This window comes from Ursus americanus, chromosome 31 (assembly GCF_024610735.1).
Source record: "Ursus americanus isolate L20-20 chromosome 31, mUrsAme1.1.p, whole genome shotgun sequence".
NCBI classification, from domain to species: domain Eukaryota; kingdom Metazoa; phylum Chordata; class Mammalia; order Carnivora; family Ursidae; genus Ursus; species Ursus americanus.
Window position 1 is genome coordinate 12,840,577 of NC_142157.1, and position 20,269 is coordinate 12,860,845.

Genomic DNA, 20,269 nt, shown 5'->3' on the forward strand with positions numbered 1-20,269 from the left:
AATCATGAGTTAAAAGTAAGAACAGATCAAAATTGAAATAGTAACATTAAAATGGTGTCATTTAAAACATTTTCTAACTACAAAACCATTAGTGTTATGTTTCCCTTTTGAGACTGTAATATAATTGCTCATTTAAGTAATGATGCTATTAGGCAACCATCTGTAATAAATTTGTTTTTATAGTTTGTCTAAAATCATGTTTTTGAATACCAAAATGTCATATTAAATAGCAAAACATTAAATTTTAGAAACACTGAAACCTGGAATGAAATTTTAACTTAAAATTATTTCTGCTAACATGCCTGGGTGGCTCAGTTGGTTAAGCAGCTGACTATGGATTTCAGCTCAGTTCATGATCTCAGGGTCATGGAGCCCTGCCAGGCTCTGTGCTCAGCAGAAGTCTGCTTAAGGATTCTCTCTCTCCTTCTCCCTCTGCCCCGCCCTCCCCTCATGTGTGAGAGCTCGGTCTCTCTCTCTCTCTAAAATGAATAAATAAATCTTTTAAAAAAATTATTTCTACTCATTAATCAGTGCTAAGTAATTGAAATACAAGGACAGAACCTATTTTTATACTTGTACTTAGAAGACAATGGCCATAGAATTTATTTTTACTCTAGATGTAAGGAAAGGAACAAGCATGTAATTCTTAACTTTTGATAATATGATTTCTTCTCCTTCGTCTTCAGAATGATTCATCATCTGCTTATTGTTTGAAGTATCTTTCTGTAGTAAGCTGGGGGTGGGAGAACAGTGGAGAAGGAGCAATAGTATCTATATTTAGATCTTTCTCTGCAAGATTTTATCCAAAACTTTTCAAAATTAAACATCCTTGGAGCACAAGCACTCAATTGCTATGAAATGTTCTTTATTTGCAATATTGTTACAATTGAAACAATTCCAAAGGAACGTGGTTTAGGAAATAGGTGTTTTTGCCAAATTAAAACAAAGAAGGTCTGATTTTAGGTCAATTAGTGTAACTGACCTCTATTTTAGGGACTCAACCATGCTATATCGATTATCAGATTTCTTCCATCTTTTTTATAGGCCTAAGATTGCAGAATGAACTCTTGTGAGAGAGGAATGATGTACATAAGTCTAAATTAGTCTCACTGCAAATAAACTAGTGCAAAGCCCAAGTTTTACTGCTGGTGCATCTCACCTCAGCACCTGGGGGAGGGAAAAAACAGCCAGAAGGCGAAGGATACCCTGGAACTACAATAGACAGGGGCTGCACTGTTCAGGAAGGTACAGAAGAATTTTCTCCTTTTCTGCAGAAATGAGAACCATTGTATTTTTTTTTTAATGAGGTAAAATTCATACAACATAAAATTCACCCTTTTAACCATTTTAACGTGTACAGTTTCTGGCTTTTAGTACATACACAACGTCGTGCAACCATCACAATTACCTAATTCCAGAATATTTTTCAAAAATAAACTTCAAGCCCATTAAGCAGACCACCCCTTCCCCAAATCCTGACCACCACATATCTGCTTTCTGTCCCTACAGATGATTTACTTATTCCAGACATTTCATAAAAATGGAATCATACAATATGCGGCTCTTTGTGTCTGGCTTCTTTCCCATCACATAATATTTTCAAGGTTTGTCTAAGTCGTAGTATGTATCAGTACTTCATGCGTTTTTATCAATAAGTAATATTCCATTGTATATACATATGCTACACTTGGTTTATCCATTCATCATTTGATGGATGAGTTGTTTCCACTCCTATTATGGATAATGTCACTATGAACACTCATATACAGGCTTTTTGTATGAATCTGCGTTTCAGTTCTCATAAACATATAATAACAAGAATGGAATTGTTTGCTCCCATGGAAAATCTATGTTTAGCATTTTGAGGAACCACCCAAATTGTTCTCCACAGAGGCTGTACCATTTTCTGTTCCCACCAGCCTCTCCATATCTTCACCAACAGTGATTTCCCACCTATCTTTATTACAACTGTCCCAGTCTGTGTGCTTTTGATATATATTTCTCCAGTGAGTAATGATGTTGAGATTATTTTCATGTGTTTATATCTCTGTAGAGAAAGGTCTATTCAAGTCCTCTGCCTATTTTTCTAATTAGGTCATTTGCCTTTTTGTTGTTGCATTTTATGAGTTCTTTATATATTCTGGATATGGACCCTTATTAGATAAAATTATTTGAAAATATTTTCTTCAATTTTGTGAGTTTTCATTTTCACTTTCTTGAGAGTGTACCCTGGTATACAAAAAAAATTTATGTTGATGAAGATCAATTAATTTTTTCTTTTGTTACATGCACTTTTGGTATCACATTTAAGAACCATTGTCTGGTCCCAGGTCAAAATTTTTACTCCTGTTTTCTTCTAAGCATTTCATAATGTTAGCTCTTACATTTGGGTCTTTGATTTCTTTGGAATTAATTTTTATATGTCATATAAAGTAGAGGTCTAAATTTATTCTTTTGCATGTGGGTATCACCTGTCCCAGAACCATCTGTTAAAAAGATTATTCATTTTTTTTTGTTGTTTTGTTTTGAGAGAGAGAGAGAGAGTGTGCACGTGTGAGTGGTGGGGGAGGGGCAGTGGGAGAAAAAAAGAGAGAGAGAGAGAGAGAATCCCAAGCAGGCTCCACACTCAGTGCAGAGCCTGATCCCAAGACCCTGATATCATGACCTGAGCCAAAAACAAGAGTCAAACACTTAAACAACTGAGCCACTCAGGCACTCCAAGACTATCCCTTATTGAATGGTCTTGACACCATTGTTAAAAATCAGTTGACCATGGATATAAATAAATGTTTATTTCTGGATGATCGGTTAGATAGATGATAGATAGATGATAGATAGATAGATAGATAGATAGATAGATAGATAGATAATCTCCTTATGCTAGTACCATACTGTTTTGCTTGGTGTAGCTTTATAGCAACATTTGAAATCAGAAAGTGTGAGTCTTCCCACTTTGTTGTTGTTGTTTTTTTTTTTTTACTAGATTGGCTATTTGAAGTGCTTTGCAATTTCATATGAATTTTAGTATCAGTTTGTCCATTTCTGAAAATAAGTCAGTTGGAATTTTTTTTTTAGATTTTATTTATTTACTTGAAACAGCACAAGCTGGGAGGAGGATCAGAGGGAGAGAGACAAGCAGACTCCCTGCTAAGCTGGGAGGCTGATTCAGGGCTCAATTCCAGGACCCTGAAATCATGACCTGAGCCAAAGGCAGGTGTTTAACTGACTGAGCCACCCAGGAGCCCCTCAGTTAGAATTTTAATAGGGAATACATTGCAATCTCTGGATTGACTTGAATCTATACATCAATTTAGGAAGTATTGCCATCTTAGAAATATTATATCTTCTGATCCATGAACACAGAATGTCTTTCCATTTCTTAAGCTCTCATTTAATTTCTTTCAGTGATGTTCTATAGATTTCAACATACACATCTTTTACCTCCTTGGTTAAATTTACCCCTAGGTATTTTACTCATTTCCATGCTATAGTAATTGGAATTGTTTACTCAATTTCATTTTTGGATCACTAGTATACAGAAATAAGAGTGGTTTTTTTTTATATGTTGAACTTGTATCTTACAACTTTACTAAATTTGTTTTTTAGCTCAAATTATCTGTGTGTGTATTCTTTAGGTTTTTTATATTTAAGATCATGTCATCTAATAGAGATAGCGCTACTTCTTCTGTTCCAGTATGAATGCCTTTTATTTCTTTTTCGTGACTAATTGCCATGGCTAGAATTTTGGTACAGTGATATGTAGAAGTGGTGAGCACAGCATTGTTGTCTTGTTTGTGATATTAGGGGGAAAGATTTCAGTTTTTCACCATTGAGTATGATATTAGCTGTGAGTTTTTCATAAAAGCCTGATAAGGATCAAGTTGAAGAAGTTACCTTCTATAGCTATTGATGTTTTTATCATGAAAGAGTGTTGGATTTTTGTCAGATGCTTTTTTCTGCATAAATTAAGATGGTTGTATTTTCTTCTTCATTCTATTAATAGGGTATGGCTTTTTCTTCATTTTATTAATATGGCATATTATATTGATTGATTTTTGTGTGTCAAACCACCTTGCATTCCCAGGATAAATCCCACTTGGTCATAGTATATAAACCCTTTAATATGCTTTTGAATTTGGTTTGCTAGTAATTTGCTTAGCAATTTTGCATGTCTATTCATAAGAGATATTGATTTGTAATTTTTTTCTTGTGATGTCTTTTTTTTTTTTAGAAGATTTTATTTATTTATAGAGAGAGAGCATGCAGGCATGCAAGCATGGGTGGAGGGCAGAAGGAGAGGGAGAAAACCCCAAGCAGGCTCCACACTCAGTGCAGAGCCTGATCTCCCAACCCTGAGATGATGACCTGAGCCAAAATCCAGTCAGACATTTAACTGACTGAACCACCCAGGCACCCCTATTGTGATGCCTTTGGAGTCCAGGTAATGCTGGCCTCATAAAATAATTTAGAATGCATTTTTTCCTCTTCTATTTTTAAAAGAGTTTGAGGAGAATTGGTGTTAATTCTTCTTTAAATGTTTGGTAGAATTCACTGATGAAGCCATCTGGTCCTGATTTTTTTTTTTTTTTTTTTTTACCGGAAAGCTTTCAATTACTGATTCAATCTCTTTGCTTATTATAGGTCTTTGGAGATATCCTACTTCTTCTTGAGTCAGTGTAGGCAATTTGTATGTTTCTGGGAATTAGTCCCTTCCATTTAGGTTATCTAGTTTTTTTGGTATACAGTTGTTCATAGTATTCTCTTATAAACCTTTTTATTCTGTAAAGTTGCTGGTAGTGTCTTCCCTTCATTCCTGATTCTAGTAATGTGAATTTTTCCCCTCTTTTCCTTGTCAGAGTAACTAAAAGTCTGTCAATTTTGTTTATCCCTTCAAAGAACCAACTGTGGTTTGCTTATTGTCTCTATTATTTTTCTATTATTCATTTCATCTTATTCCACTGTAATTTTTATTATTTCCTTCCTTCAGCTTTCCTTGGATTTAGTTTGCTTTTTATTTTCTAATTTCTTACAGTGGAAGTTTATTGATTTGATATATTTCTTCTCTTTTGAATTCAGGCATTAGCAGTTATAAATTTCCATCTGAACATCACATTTGCTAAAACTCGTAAGCTTTGGTAGGTTGTGTTTTCATTTTGATTTATCTCAGATGATTTTCTAATTTCTTACATGATTTTTTCTTTAATTCATTGGTTGTTTAAGAATGTGCCATTTAATTACCACATATTTGTTAATTTTTTAGATTTCCTTCTGTTACTAATTTCTAATGCCCATCCACTGTGGTCAGAGAAGATACTTTGTTTGATTTTAATCTTTTTCAGTTTATTATGACTTGTTTTGTGGCCTGATTTGTAACTATCCTGGAGAATGTTCTCTGTGCACTTGAGAAAAAATGTGTAATCTGCTTTTGTTTGGTGGTGTTCTATATATGTCTCTTAGATCTAGGTGATTCATGATGTTGAAGCCCTCAATTTTCTTATTGTCTGTCTGGATAGTCTATTCATTATTGAAATCAGGGTATTGAAGTCTCCAACTATTATTGTAGAACTAACTCTGTTTCTGTCTTCAATACTATTAGTATTTGCTTCATACATTTTGAGGCTCTGATGTTTGGTGCATTGTATTTACAGAAATTAATATTTTGATGGATTGACAGTTTTATAATTATGTCTTTCTTTGTCTGTTTAACAAATCTTATCTTAAATTTTTTATCTGATATTAACATAGCCATCCTAGCTCTCTTATGGTCACTGTTTACAGGGAATATCTTTTTCCATTGTTTTAGTGTAACCTATTTGTTTCTTTGTGTCTAAACTAAATCTCTTGTAGACAACATACAGTTGGATCTAGTTAAAAATCTATTCTGCCATCTCTACCTTTTAGTTGGAGAATTTAACCAATTTACAATTAATGTAATTACTCATAAGAAACAACATACTTCTATCATTTTGGTGCTTGTTTTTATGTATCTTTTATCATTTTATTCCTCAACTCTTCCATTACTGCCTGCTCTTACGATAAATCAATGTTTTCTTATCCCCCATTTTTATTCCGTTTTCATTTTTTACTATATATGGTTATTTTCTTAATGGCTGCCCTGGGGATTACCATTAACATTCTAAATACATAATAACCTAGTTTAAATTAATACCAACTTAGTTTCAGTAATACAAAAACCTTTCCATATATCACTCTGCCCCCCCCTTTTACACTGTTAGTGTCGCAAATTATAATGTCAACATTATGTGCCCATCAACATAGGTTTATACTTACTACTTTATACAGTTGTCTTTTAAATTACATAAGAAAAAAAGAACAGTTACAAACCAAAAATACATTAATACTGACTTTTATATTTATTTCTATGGTTACCTTTACCAGTGTTCTTCATTATTTCATGTGCATTTCAGTTACTGTCTAGTGTCTTTCCTTTCAGCCTGAAGGACTTCCTTTAGTATTTCTTATAGAGCAGCTCTATTAGTGATGAACTCTCTCAATTTTATTTATCTGGGAATATCTTAATTTTTCCTTCATTTTTGAAAGACAGTTTTGCCAGTTACAGAATTTTTGTTGACAGGGTTTTTTTTACTTTTAGCACTTTGAATATGTTATCCCAGTGCCTCTGACCTCCATGGTTTCTGATAAGGGAGTAGGTCTTAATCTTACTAAGAATCCATTGTATATAGTGGATACTTTTTTCAGATTGCTTTTAAGATTTTCTCTTTGTCTTAGCTTTCAACAGTTTGATTATAATGTGTCTTAATGTGAATCTCTTTGAGTTTATCTTACTTTGATTACTTGAGCTTCTTGAATATGTAGATCTAAGTCTGCTGTCAAATTTGGGAAGTTTTAGTCATTATTTCTTCAAATGTTCCTTCTGGCTTTTTTCTCTCCTGTCTTTCTAGAACTCCCATTTTGCAAATCTTGATATTCTTAATAGTGTACCACAGGTCTCTTAGACTCTGTTCGTTATTCTGCATTTTATTTTCATTTCTGCTCCTCACACTGTATAATCTCAGTTGACCTATATTCAAATTTACTGACTCTTCTACATGGTCAAATCTGCGGTTAAATCCTTTTAGTGAATTTTTCATTTCAGTTATTGTACTTTTCAACTCCAGAATTTCTGTTTGATTCCTTTGTATAATTTCTGTCTATTTATTAATATTCTGTATTTGGTTAAACATCATTCTTTCTTCACTTTAGTTCTTTGTGCATGGTTCTCTTTAGCTTTTTTAAATATAGTTAAAGTCTTTGTCTAGTAAGTACAATGCCTGGGCTTCCTAGGGACAGTTTCCATTAATTTCTCTTTTTTTTCATACAAGCCACACACTCTTGTTTCTTTGCATGTTTCATTTTTCTTTTTGAAAACGGGACATTATGAATATTATAATGTGATAAGTCTGGAATCAGATTCTTCATCCTCCCCAGCATTTATTGTTGTTCCTTGTTGTAGTTGCTGCTGTTGGTTTGTTTACTGGCTTTTCTGAACTAATTATGTAATATCTGTATCCTTTGTTATATATAGCCACTGAAGTCTCTGTTCTGTTGACTTAGTGATGACCTAGTGATTTAACAGAGATTTCCTTAAAGCCTTGAACAAATAAAAACTTTTTAAAATTTCTTGTTTTTTGTACATGGACTTTGTGTGTATGTATGTATGTTGGGACATGCCTTCAACACTCAGCCAAGCACTTTACAACTTTGCCTTAGACTTTACTTCCTGCTTGTGTAGTGTCTCAGGTCAGCAAGATATGAAAGTTTAAGACCTTCTTAGGTCTTTTATGAGCCTTTTTCAGCTTTCCAGATGCCTGGGAATATATGGAAGCTTTTCAAACCCCTTTTGCCCAGAAGATCTCATTCCCCAGCCTTTCTTCCTTTTTGTTTAGTCTATTGTTTGTCCTAACCATTATCCCTTGTCCCAGGTGGCATCAACCAATCCATTGGCCTTTAAGTGTTTTAGTCAGATGACCCCCAGGTAGCTGCCTCAGCCTTGGGAAGGTTCCCAGTTGGGTGAAATAAACCAGGCCCTTTGAAATGCAAGTCCAAACTACAATGAGATATCACCTCACACCTGTCAGAATGGCTAAAATGAAAAACACAAGAAACAACAAACGTTGGTGAGGATGTGGAGAAAAAGGAACCATTTTGTGCTATTGGTAGGAATGCAAACTGGTACAGCCACTGTGGAAAACAGTATGGAGCTTCCTCAAAAAGTTAAAAATAGAACTACCCTATGATCTAGTAATCACACTACTGGGTACTTACCCAAAGAAATACAAAAACAGTAATTCAGAGAGATACATGCACCCCTGTATTTGCAGCATTTTTTACAATAGCCAAATTATGGAAGCAACCCAAGTGTCCATCAATAGATGAATGGATACAGAGGATGTAATGTATATATACATGTATACATACACACACACACACACACACACACACACACACTGGAATATTATTCAGCCATAAAAAGAATAAAATCTTACCATTTGCAATGACATGGATGGATCTAGACAGTATAGTGCTAAGCAAAATAAGTCAGTCAGAGACACAAATACCATATGATTTCACTCATATGTGCAATTTAAGAAAAAAAATAAATGAGCAAAGGAAAAAAAGAGAGAGAGAAAGAGACAAACCCAGAAACAGACTCTTAACTCAAGAAAACAAACTGATGGTTACCAGAGGGGAGGTGGGTGGGAGGATGGGCAAAAGAGGACACCTGTCATGATGAGCACTGAGTAATGTATAGACTTGTTGAATCACTGTATTGTACACCTGAAACTAATATAACACTGCATGTTAACTATACTGGAATTTAAAAAAAATAAAGGCAAGCCCTTTGAACTAGTCTTCCAGGGAGCCGCCAGAAAGGTCAAAATGAGCAACCACAATTTTTTAAGAATAAGGTCCATTGTGTTTGCCTAGTACTAGTTAGCCGTCCTGAGAATGCAAGATGTTGTCTCTAAGTTCACCACTGAGCTGGGGAATGGGAAATAGAACACTGGATAGAACAGTATGTTAAAATGTCACAAAACTCTTTCACTCAGGGGCGCCTGGGTGGCACAGCGGTTAAGCGTCTGCCTTCGGCTCAGGGCGTGATCCCGGAATTATGGGATCGAGCCCCACATCAGGCTCCTCTGCTGGGAGCCTGCTTCTTCCTCTCCCACTCCCCCTGCTTGTGTTCCCTCTCTCGCTGGCTGTCTCTATCTCTGTCGAATGAATAAATAAAATCTTTAAAAAAAAAAAAACAACTCTTTTACTCAAATTCAGCTGTTTTTCTCTTGGTTAAGCATCCCCCTGGTTGCTATAAGCTTTTGATTCCTTTCCAGGTTTCCAAAAAAGTTGATTCTAATAGTTTTTGCCACTTTATTCATTGCTTTTATGGATGGATGGACTTATGGGGTTCTTTATTCCACTATTTTTGCTGATACCATTTCCCAAAACCATTATATTTTAATTGCCTATTCATTTATGTTTACCAAATTATAATAAGCCTAAGAGCAGGTAGAGCTGCATTTGCATTTCTAATAAGTTTACAGATGATGTTGATGATAATGGTTTGGGAACCACTGGCCTAGAGCAAGCAACATCTAAACTGAGCCATGAAAGAATAGGTAGGAATTAGCTGAATTAGGTGTTGGTATTGTTGAGGGGGGAAGCAGTGAGGAGAGCTGAGGGTAAAGGTTCAGACCGAGGACACCTGCATATGGTCCACAGGTCTGTAGGAAAGGGAGAGTTTATGAGAGACGAGTCTGCCAACGCAAGGGAGAACCAATATTCAAAGGCATTTAAAGGCCTTTTACCATACCAAGGAGCTAGGATTTGGGTGGAGAGCCACTGGAGGACTATAAACAGGGAACAACATGATCAGAAGGGATCATTGTGGCTTCAGTGTAGGGTGTGGATTGAAGGTGGGAAGACCAATAAGTAGACTAACTAGGAAGCTACTGTAGGAGCAGGTTGATGACGAAGAGCTATATAGTGGCAGTGAAGATGGAGAAAAAGAAAGATCTAAAAGATATTTAAGAGGTAGAAATTAAATTCCTGAACATTCATTTCATGTCTGGAATGTAGGTGAGGGAGAAAAATTAAAGGTTATTCCTAGGTTTCTGCTTTGATCAGTTACGTGGTACTGGTCACTGAGATAGGTAACACAGGAGCAAAGAAGCCTAGAGGAGCAAGGAGTGGAGAGCAGGATGATTTAAATTGGGAAATTGGGGACCTGCTGATGTCCAGTGGGCCACTGAGTAGAGAGATTTTGAGCTCAGGAGAGAAAACTAAACTAAGACCCAGATTTGGGACTTGCCAGTCCATAGATAACTGGAACAGGTGAGTAGATGGAATTCCCTGGGTACAATATATAGAGCAAGAAGTAGATCTAGATGGCTACATTTAGGTGATCCCTGAGAAATACTACCACTTCAGGGGAAACCTGGGGGAGAGGTATCTGCATTAGAGAATAAAATGTTGCTGACAGAGGAATAGGAAGAAAATGAAGAGGACATGACAGAATGGAAGCCAAGTGCTTTAGTCATGCTGAAAGGTGGACAGAGATCAAGTAAAATAAGGAATAAAAATATAAATTAGATATTTGAAGAAGGTAGTTGATAACCTAAGTACAAGTCCTGACAGTGGAGTTTCACGAGTTCAAACCAGGAATGCATGGGAAGTGAAAAAGTAGAGGCAGGTAATATAGTGACAGCCAATTCGTGGGTTGCCCTTTTCATTGTTTCAACACAATTTCTATGAATTTATCTACTATTAATAATGAAAACTGAATATATTCTTTAAATATGCCTTTTTATATTAAATTCTGGAAATTTCTTGCAGTCCTCTTGTATATTTTACCGCTTTGATTCAGTATAATGATTGCTTTTTTCAAGAAGTTTAATGACTGTATTTTTTTCTACAGCTGTTATGTCATATAAATGCATATCTAAGGCTTTCCTTTTTAGAAGCTGGTTTCTAGGAAATGAACCCATATAAACTAACAAGAGCTTGTTTTTTAAAGATATGGCAGAATTTTCTCACCTTATTTTAAGGCAACGCTGGAAAAATGCATCTTACTCCATTACGCCCAAACCAATATCCTGAAATGCTTAGATTGAGGTGCAGAGTTGTGTTAGTGTGTTTCCCAGAATTCAGAAACCAGTTAGAATCAGTAACAGGAGACTCATGAGGGCTTTTGCTTTAGTTTTTCCTCTCTGGAAATGAGATTATGGGATCTGTGACAATTTTGAATTCTCAGACTATACAATAAATACCCAGAGGGTCACCTGGAAAACATGAAAATTTCTGATAATTTAGAATTGGGATTTATTGACTAAAAGATTACCAAACTGGGATCATATAGATTTTCTCTGCAAAATGCAACTTATATTTCCTGCTCTGTACTTTGTTATGTGATTTCCTTCAGCTAGAATATCTCCTTATATCTTCTTCACTTCATCCATTTCTATTAGTACCTATCAAAGTCCAGATTAAATACCACCTATCCTATTAGGTTACTAGACTTACTAGGTACATACAGCATAGAATATATGCTGTTTTATATGGCAGTTATTTGCACACTTATTTCTAGTTAAATTGTAAGCTTCTAGAACTATATCTTATTCCCCCATGTTGCCTAGCATGATACCCAGCATATGATTGTCACTATATAAATATTCGTTTATTATACTTACATTTCGGTTATTCAAATTGTGTCTAGAATTAGAAGAATTCTCTTTTTTTCTGCCTAGCCAAAATATAGAAGACCATAAAAATGGGCCAGTTTTCCTCTTTTGAGTTCCTAGTTATTCAAAATTTAGAATTCATCTGGGTATAACCAGAAACAATTATGTGTACATAGTGGCTGCAAGTTTCTCCTACAGAAAATAAGATTGACACAAGCAAAAACATTAATTTGTTTTAAAATTTCTCTAATTTCTAAGGGTTCTCTGAATTTTTTGATCTGGTATTTACAGTAGAAGGCTTCTTATAGGATTAGTCATTGGTCAATAAGTTGATAAACTTGTTTAAAGCAGAAAGGCATTAAAGAAGTGTGTAAGAGGCTATAATTTAAAACACACAAATAATCATTTACCAATATATTTAAAAGGTTTATTTATTTATTTTAGAGAGAGAAGAGAGAGACAGCATGAATGGGGGGAGGGGCAGAAGGCATGGGAGAGAAATCCTCAACAGACTCTGCGATGAGCATGGAGCCCTGTGTGGGGCTCAATCCCAGGACCCCGAGATCATGACATGAGCCAAAATTGGGAGTCAATGCTTAACCAACTGAGCTGCCCAGGTGCCTCTCATTTACCAATATTTTTTGAGAAAAGGCCCCTTCTTTGACTATGGGTCTGGTATTTGGAGTGCATTGTTCTCTTTCTAACATAAATTGCTGTAATGCATTATCTACTGTTCACAATGTTGGTTCTTTAAGTAACAGTGCAAATCTAAAGAGTCTAAGTATCGACTCTTTCTAGATTTTTATGTTTATTGACTACCCCAGTATATTAAAGTTTCCTTACTTTCCCCTAAGTTAACAGCTTATTTAATAACTCACCTACATGGAGTCTTTCCAAAGCATTCAAGATAGATTTTATACAAGTAAGTCTCCTTTTATTTCACAGTCATGTGTAATTATTTTATTTATAATTTACTTAAATTATAAAAGGTGATAACAATGGGCACAATTTGGGGACAAATACAACTGATTCTTAACAAGTAGCAATTTAGCTGGTTGGAGCACAAGTGTTTGAGGCATACTAGACAGAAGTAGCAAGTTAGCTGCCGTTGCTAGCATTTAGCATGACATGGGCAGTACTCTGTTATTCATAGAATGGAGAATAACCTTTAATCTGGTGAACTACTTAAATGGAGAGTAGAGAGATCTTCTACTATACTCTTATTTTATACTAATATCTTTCTGACATTGTTCCACAGAAAAGTTAAGGGTAAGTACTTTATTCAGAATTAAATATCTTCATCCTGTGTGTTAGCTGAAGGACATGGAGTTAAAGGTATAGGGGAAATAAAGATAATAAAAATCTGCTAAAAAAGAAAAAAACTTTCTTTGGTGGATATGTTGTGTTGATTCAGGAAGAGCTACCAAAGGTCTGTATATAGAGAAAAAATAGTATAATATGTCTAGGCTATTTCAAGTGTGTATGTTTCATTTCTGGATTTATAATGATTTTTATGAAGAACTCATAGGAATACTTCATAAAAAAATTTTGAAAGAATGAGATGGAGGAGGGAATAGAAAAGTTGGGGAAATAAATTTATTTTTGCCTTTTGGAAATTGATTATGGATAGTATCATAAACCACTCAATTTTGTGACATAAAATATCAGAATGAGAGTGGGTAGTTAAATCAGCTAAGAATATTCTGGAGATAAAATTATAGAAAAGGGCAGAAGGAAGGACCTCTGTAGTAAGGTTGGATTTTGTCTTCACACAATAAGTAAGGTGGAAAAGTTCTTAGATATCACTTAATCCAGTAGTTCTCAACCCTGGCTATTCATTTCAATTAAATACACAGAAAAAAATTTTTTAAATTGATTTCTTATAGGTCATCCCAGTCCTCTTCCTTAATATGGTGATCTTAATTCAGTTACTCTAGTATTTAAATACCCCTCTCATGGTTTTCATATTTATTTCATTATTATTTTTGGTAATGTGATAAATTAATTACAAAGGGAGGTCATTTAGAATAATTTTCAGAAAATACCTTTCATATCATTCTACTGTAAAAAAAATAACTGGTTCAAGAAAGTTTTTGACTTAGTATAATATTGTGAAATCCAACTACTCATTTTCAGGACTGTTTTTGATCCCTCAGAAACCCTGTTTGAGCCAGCTTGCCTATGAATCTTTTTTTTTTAAGATCTTGAGCATGTTCCTTAAAATATTAAGACACACTCAAAAGAATTCCATCCTATGCAAATCTATTGACTCACTCGCATCTAATGTAGGATATTTGTTTTGCTATTGGAAGATAAAAACTAGAATGAAATTAAGTGAAAATATAAGCAATACTGTTTCTGCGTTTTTTTCATGTTAAAATTCTGCATAAGTAGGTTTTTGGTGGGTTTAAATTTCACCTAGAAAAATAAAATATTATGGAGTTTTTCTGAGAGTTAAGTTTGCCTTCACATCTTAATGTTTTTCTTTTCCAGGGTTTTGAAGGTGTTTCTTTCACGAACAGCCCAGCGGATTCCATATATGACTGGCGGAAGGGTCATGAGGATGCTAGCAGTAATGCTCCTGGTAGTATTTTGGTTTCTTGTTGGCTGGACTTCGTCTGTTTGCCAGAATTTGGAGAGGCAGATTTCCCTTATTGGCCAAGGGCAAACATCTGATCACCTCATCTTCAATATGTGCCTCATTGAGCGCTGGGATTACATGACAGCAGTTGGTATGTCGTCTCTTGTTTTGTGCGGTTGTCTTGTCCCTTTTCCGTGGCATTAAAAATAGACTTCTTTAGAAGCCTTACCACACCCTTTCCCAAAACTGAAAGGGATTTCACCTAATGTAGTTTGGGTAAAACAATATTATGAAAAGGACATTAATGACATGTGGAATGCAAACTTTTTCTGAGTTTCCATTCTTTTTTCAAAGGTATGTAGCTTTGTAGCTTTGTTGAGAAAATGTAATCAAGTAAATCAGGAAGGAGCAATGCAGCAAATAAGAGCAACTTCTTCATACAAAGAGACTTTCTGTTTACCATCTTATCAATGTGTTCCCATTTGAGTAACAATAGCTGTTCTCTTGATTTATTTCTTTAGTTGGGAGAAGAAAGGAAGCATACTGGTATTTTTTATATAGTTTTGGTCCTGTGATATTTCAGACTTGGGATCCAGGGCACTCTTTGTGGAGAGATTTCCCCTGCAAACTTTTTAATTAATCTATTGTTCTTCTAAAGATAATTTATTAGGAATTCTCTGGAGGTCCAGGACTACACAAAAATGAAGCCATGCTCCTTGGGGTTAGTTAGAGAGAGTGCTGTGACTGAGAACCTGGAGAACTTGGGAGAATCACATGATCATTTAGGCCAGAAGCATAGGTTTTTCTGGCACCTTGGTTTTTTGGAAAATGAGGAAGAGAAATCAATAGGAATTTTTCTGTTGTTAACATTAAGCTATTTTAAGCCAGGCCTCTGAAGATACAAAAAAATAATGAAAACAAATTTTTATTATTTTGTTGTCATTCCCCTCAGTAAACCACAGAACAAATCTTATTTTTTATTTGGCAGATGTCAAAAATAAACACATGAGTCTAATTCCTCTTTTCTGTTTCCCCCGTATTTGGCAATTTTTGGTTGAATATTCGCATTTAGTATTTTGCCAGAAGTTAATAAAAGGTGTATTTAGTTTATAATTTAGATGTAATAATATTTTTCTGGGCAAGATATTTTAGGAATTTTATTGGCCTGATACCTGTAATAATAAAGCAATGTGGGTATGTTAAAGGAATGGTTATAATGATTATACGTAAAGCCAACCATCATTATTTTGATCAGTATCAAAGAAGATAGAAATTATCAGTAGATATATATCAGTAGATATCAATGTCAAGAGATAAAACATAGAACTAATCTGATTCTGACTTCAGTGTAGATATGAAAATTAAACAAATTGTATAGATATAAAATTTTTACTCAGTAGAAACCTCTAACATTTTTTACATTGTTAGTCCAAATTAACCAAACTAGGAAAAATCATTTTCCCATATTACTGTGAAGAAAAGCCCACTATATTTCTTTTCTGTTTTATAATACTCAAAATATATGATGGAGCATCATTTGGTAGGGAATAAACAAGCAGAAAGTATGGCCTATTTATCTAGCATTTTTTAAATTTTGTACACCTTGGTTTTGAGATGTATTTAAGGCCTTTTAAAAACTTCTTTTACACTCTGAAAGAAATCACATTTATGATCTCTGATCTCTATGTAGAAATAAATAGGAATATATAGCTGACAGTAACCTTCAATTTATTTTATATAAACTTTCTTTATATATAAGTAAAAGTTTCATACAATAAACAAGACCCACTGGGTATCATTCCTCTAGTACTGTGTTAAACTCTTCACAGGAAACATAAAATGTATAAAATTTTTATTCCTCTCATCAAGTAGCTTACTACTGGTTTATATAAACAAATGGGAATTGTTAAAAATTATTAAAAAACAAAATTATGTGGTAAAGACTCTTAGTGCAGTAGTAGTTCAATAAAGGAAGACAACAGTTTGGACCAGAACCCAGGAATCTTTCAAGAGAAATCTTTTGAGCCATGGGTACACTTAATTTATTGTAAAGTGGTACAGAGAACATTCCCTTTGATAGGAGTAGTGGTAGAAGTGGATGGAAATTATATGAAACGTGAAGGAAATGCCCAACTAAAAAAGAAGATTATGTTGGACTACATGGTGATTAATTCTGGATAATTAAGTTTATTGAGTCTTAAAAATATGTTACAGGAATTTGGAGAACTAGGAATGTGATGTGATGAATGATTGAGGTCAATCTAGATTGCCTAGATTAATTCTGGATAATTAAGTTTATTGAGTCTTGAAAATATGTTACAGGAATTTGGAGAACTAGGAATGTGATGTGAGGAATGATTGAGGTCAATCTAGATTGCCTTTAGATATATACATATATACATATATGTATATATGTATATATGTATGTATGTGTATATATGTATGTATGTGTATATATGTATGTATGTGTATATATGTATGTAGGTATATGTATATCTATATGGTGTATATATATATATATAGATAGATAGATAGATAGATATAGATATAGATATAGATAGATATAGATAGATCTAATACACACACACACCCCAAATTCATGGGTTTGGGAAGAAGAATCATTAGAATGGAGAAAGAACAGTGGTTCTCAAAACTGTGGTCTTAGAACCAGCAGCGGCAGCAGCAACCCCTGGGAACCTGTGAGAAATGCACATTTGGGGCCCATCTACAGACTTACTTCTTAGTCAGACGCCGGAGAGTGGGACCCAACAGTCTGTGTTTAACAAGCCCTCTAGGTAATTCTGATGCTACTCTAAAGTGTAGAACTACTGACGCAGAGGAAGTAATCAGATGAACTTACTAGAACATATATCATTTATCTCAGCTGTGCTCTGGGCACTCCATAATACTCTGTTTCCCTGATCACTCACTAGAACATTCTTCACAATGATTATTTCAAGTCTTGTAGCATATCCCCTCTTCACACCTCCAAACAATCCATGTTCCTCTTTTCTCTTAAAAAAATAAGGCAGCAAAAACTAATGATGTACTATACAGTGGCTAACTGAACATAATTTTTTAAAAAAAAAGGTAAGGTAGCAATCAGGCATTAGTTGTCTTCCAATTTTTGTCTACATGTCTATAAATCTTCCTATATTCCTACCCATGCTTATCCCCCCCATGACCCAAACTAACTCGTGTGCCACACTCATCCAACATTAAACCCCTTATCTCCAGACCTGTTTCACTTGATCTGACTTTCATATCATCTGAAATGCCCCTACCTCCCAAATTTCTCATTAAAGAATTCTATTCTGACCACAACTTTCTCTCTTAGGTTATTTGTTTAACTAATCTGTCTGCAATAGCTCTTTGGGTTCATAGGCTGTTTTTATTGTGCTTTACTGCCACTAAATTCTGCCTTCCACCAGAGAGACAGCTTACCAGGTAGCAAATTTTAACACTAGCAAGGATGAAACTATGAAAAAAGTAGGCATTTTTTTAATACAAGTAATTCTGGATCATACCAGAGAAAGGGGTGCACAGAAAGCAAGGAGGACCCTGACCTCCCCTTCCTGAGAAGCCTGGGGTAGGTAGTACAAGAGAGAATAGCTTGAGGTCCATAGCTTGAGAGGGCTACAGGGAATGCAGTTCTTGGACAACAAGCAGGTCTCAGTTAATGTAAGAAGAGAGAGAGAAAAGAGGAGAGATCGATTATTATGATGGGAAGATCTAGGTCATGGCTTTAGGAGTGAGACGAAAGTAGCAAAACTTGAGAGGCAGGCATTAAACTAAGACTCCCGCAGGTGTTAAATGATAACATTAGGGTCTCAGAAAATAAAAGACTAGTGATAAGGTGCAGAGACCAAGAGGTGAGAGGAAGTTAAATGGTGGTGGTGGTGGTTTTGTTATCTCCAGGCACTGTTTCCATCCTATAAACTCCTGGAACACCTTCATTTCAAATATCCTTTTCCTGCAACGACACATTTCGCTAAAGAAAAGTGGAGACACATGGTTTAACAACAGGAACAAATATTTGAAATTAGGACTTTCTTAAAAACTCAGAGACATGTGGTTGCTGTGATTTTTTTTTCGCACTACCCTACAGCAATTACATTTATTTATCTTTCACATATCTTTCATTTTTCTTTCTAGTGCATGTAGCACCAGATATTCTGTATTTAACCTCTCTTAATTTAATGTTTTCTAATGTGTGGCAGATGCTTCTTTTCAGTTCTCTTCATATATTTCTATAAGTAGCAGGTTTGCCCTTAGATTTTTTTTATACTCAGACTGTTATTCAAGAATCTATTCTTGTGTCTTCAGTCAGCCAAGAAGAAACCTATACCAAAAGCTAAATTATTCCATTTCTGAAATGGAAATGTTTCTATATAGGGGACAGGCTGCAGAGAAGCAATAGAGAGGTTTTACCTTGAGGTTGTGGAAAATCTTTGTCAGGAAGCTCTGTACACTTAGGTTAGTGTCAGGAGTCAATTTAGAAAAAAAGAGAAAGTGATGTTTAATATATTTATAAACATGCATTCTGGAATAGCTTTACCTGTCAGAAAGGATCTATTTTTTTAAAAATACAAATTAAAGAACCATTTGAAAGAGTGCAATACTAGTCTTCCCACTGAAGTGGAACTCTATTTAGAAATATGGGTCATAAATGTAAAGGATGGATCTGTTCTGTTTTGCTTACTGCACAGGGCACCTCCAGAACTGCTCAGACGGGTGATTTGCCTGCCACAGGTGTTTCAGACAGAGGAAACAGGTTTAGAAACTGCTTGGAATAAGTCTCCAGATCCCTATGAGACTCAGTTTCTTCTTTGAGGAAATATGTGAAAACATAGAAAGGGGGGAAAGATGACTTTCAGAATCCCATGGTTATTTATATGTATTTATAATTTTCAATTCTCATGTTTGTCCTATGTAAAAAATTGTAAGGTCAGCTTTAATGGAAAACAGATAAAGGCATAAACAGTGAGACTATAAAAGGCAGGTGGGCATGCGGCAGTGTTTTACAGGCCCAATAGTCTGGGAGTTTTTTAATGATTTTTTTTAATCTGGTGGAAAATGAACTTCAAAACGTGAATGTTCCAGAATATTTCTAGACTAGAGTTCCTATAAAGACTTAAGCTGCCATACCTCGTTGAAAATCATCTATAACTCTAATAACTCTAATACTATAGTACTGTAATGCTGTAGTACTTATACTATTCATCCTCATGTGGCTCGGCACTTTGAATTTTTCTGAGTATGTTGAAGTACATGATCTTCCATTCATATTCTTACATCTGCTCATCCTTCCTTTCTCTCCCAGCCTGGTAGCTCTAACACAGCTCAACAACATTCCCTCGATTGTTCTCAGTCTATCCCTGACAACTAACAAAGTATCTGTCAGCTCTCGATAAATATTTGCTGAAAGAATAAAGGATGAGCTCAGTTCCCTTTATCCTGTAATATTTTCTATCGTCAGAATTAGCCCAGTGTGAGGAAACATGTTAAAGCTAAAATTCCAGGAGTTACACAATTGTCCCCACATGCATTTTAATGGTGAAGTGTATGTTCAGATTTTGGGAGGTATTTTTGAGCAAGTTATAGAAACTAAATTGGCATTCCATTGCCACTTTATGAAATTCTACCTCTGACTTGTCCAACAGTGAAAATGAGAGATTGGTATAAATTTGGCATAGCAAATCAGAATTAAAATTTTCAATATATCACATAATGCATTTACAAATATGGAAGTAGAATGAAACTGATATGCTGTTGATAAAAATTTCTATTGTTTTACCATCCTTTTAGAGCTATGTAAAGGATAAGGGAGTTGGGACTGAGAAACATTCTTCTAAATTAATGGAGAAAGCAAATACGTATCCTAAAAATGTTGGTAGCAGGATTCTCAGATTTTTTTCTTCTAAATCTACTTACCCTACTTAGTAAGTTGGTAGTCAGTTGTGCATGTTCAGGATTTTGCACAATAGCA

General features: G+C 34.9%; 1 protein-coding gene across 1 annotated transcript in view; it reads left to right on the forward strand.

Annotated features, from left to right (window-relative positions):
• GPR158 (G protein-coupled receptor 158) overlaps positions 1–20,269 on the forward strand; it is a 431,433-nt gene that overhangs the window by 388,080 nt on the left and 23,084 nt on the right. The window contains exon 7 of the mRNA XM_087857604.1: positions 14,193–14,431. Coding sequence (XP_087713730.1) covers positions 14,193–14,431 — 239 coding nt within the window. The remainder of the gene's footprint in view (positions 1–14,192; positions 14,432–20,269) is intronic.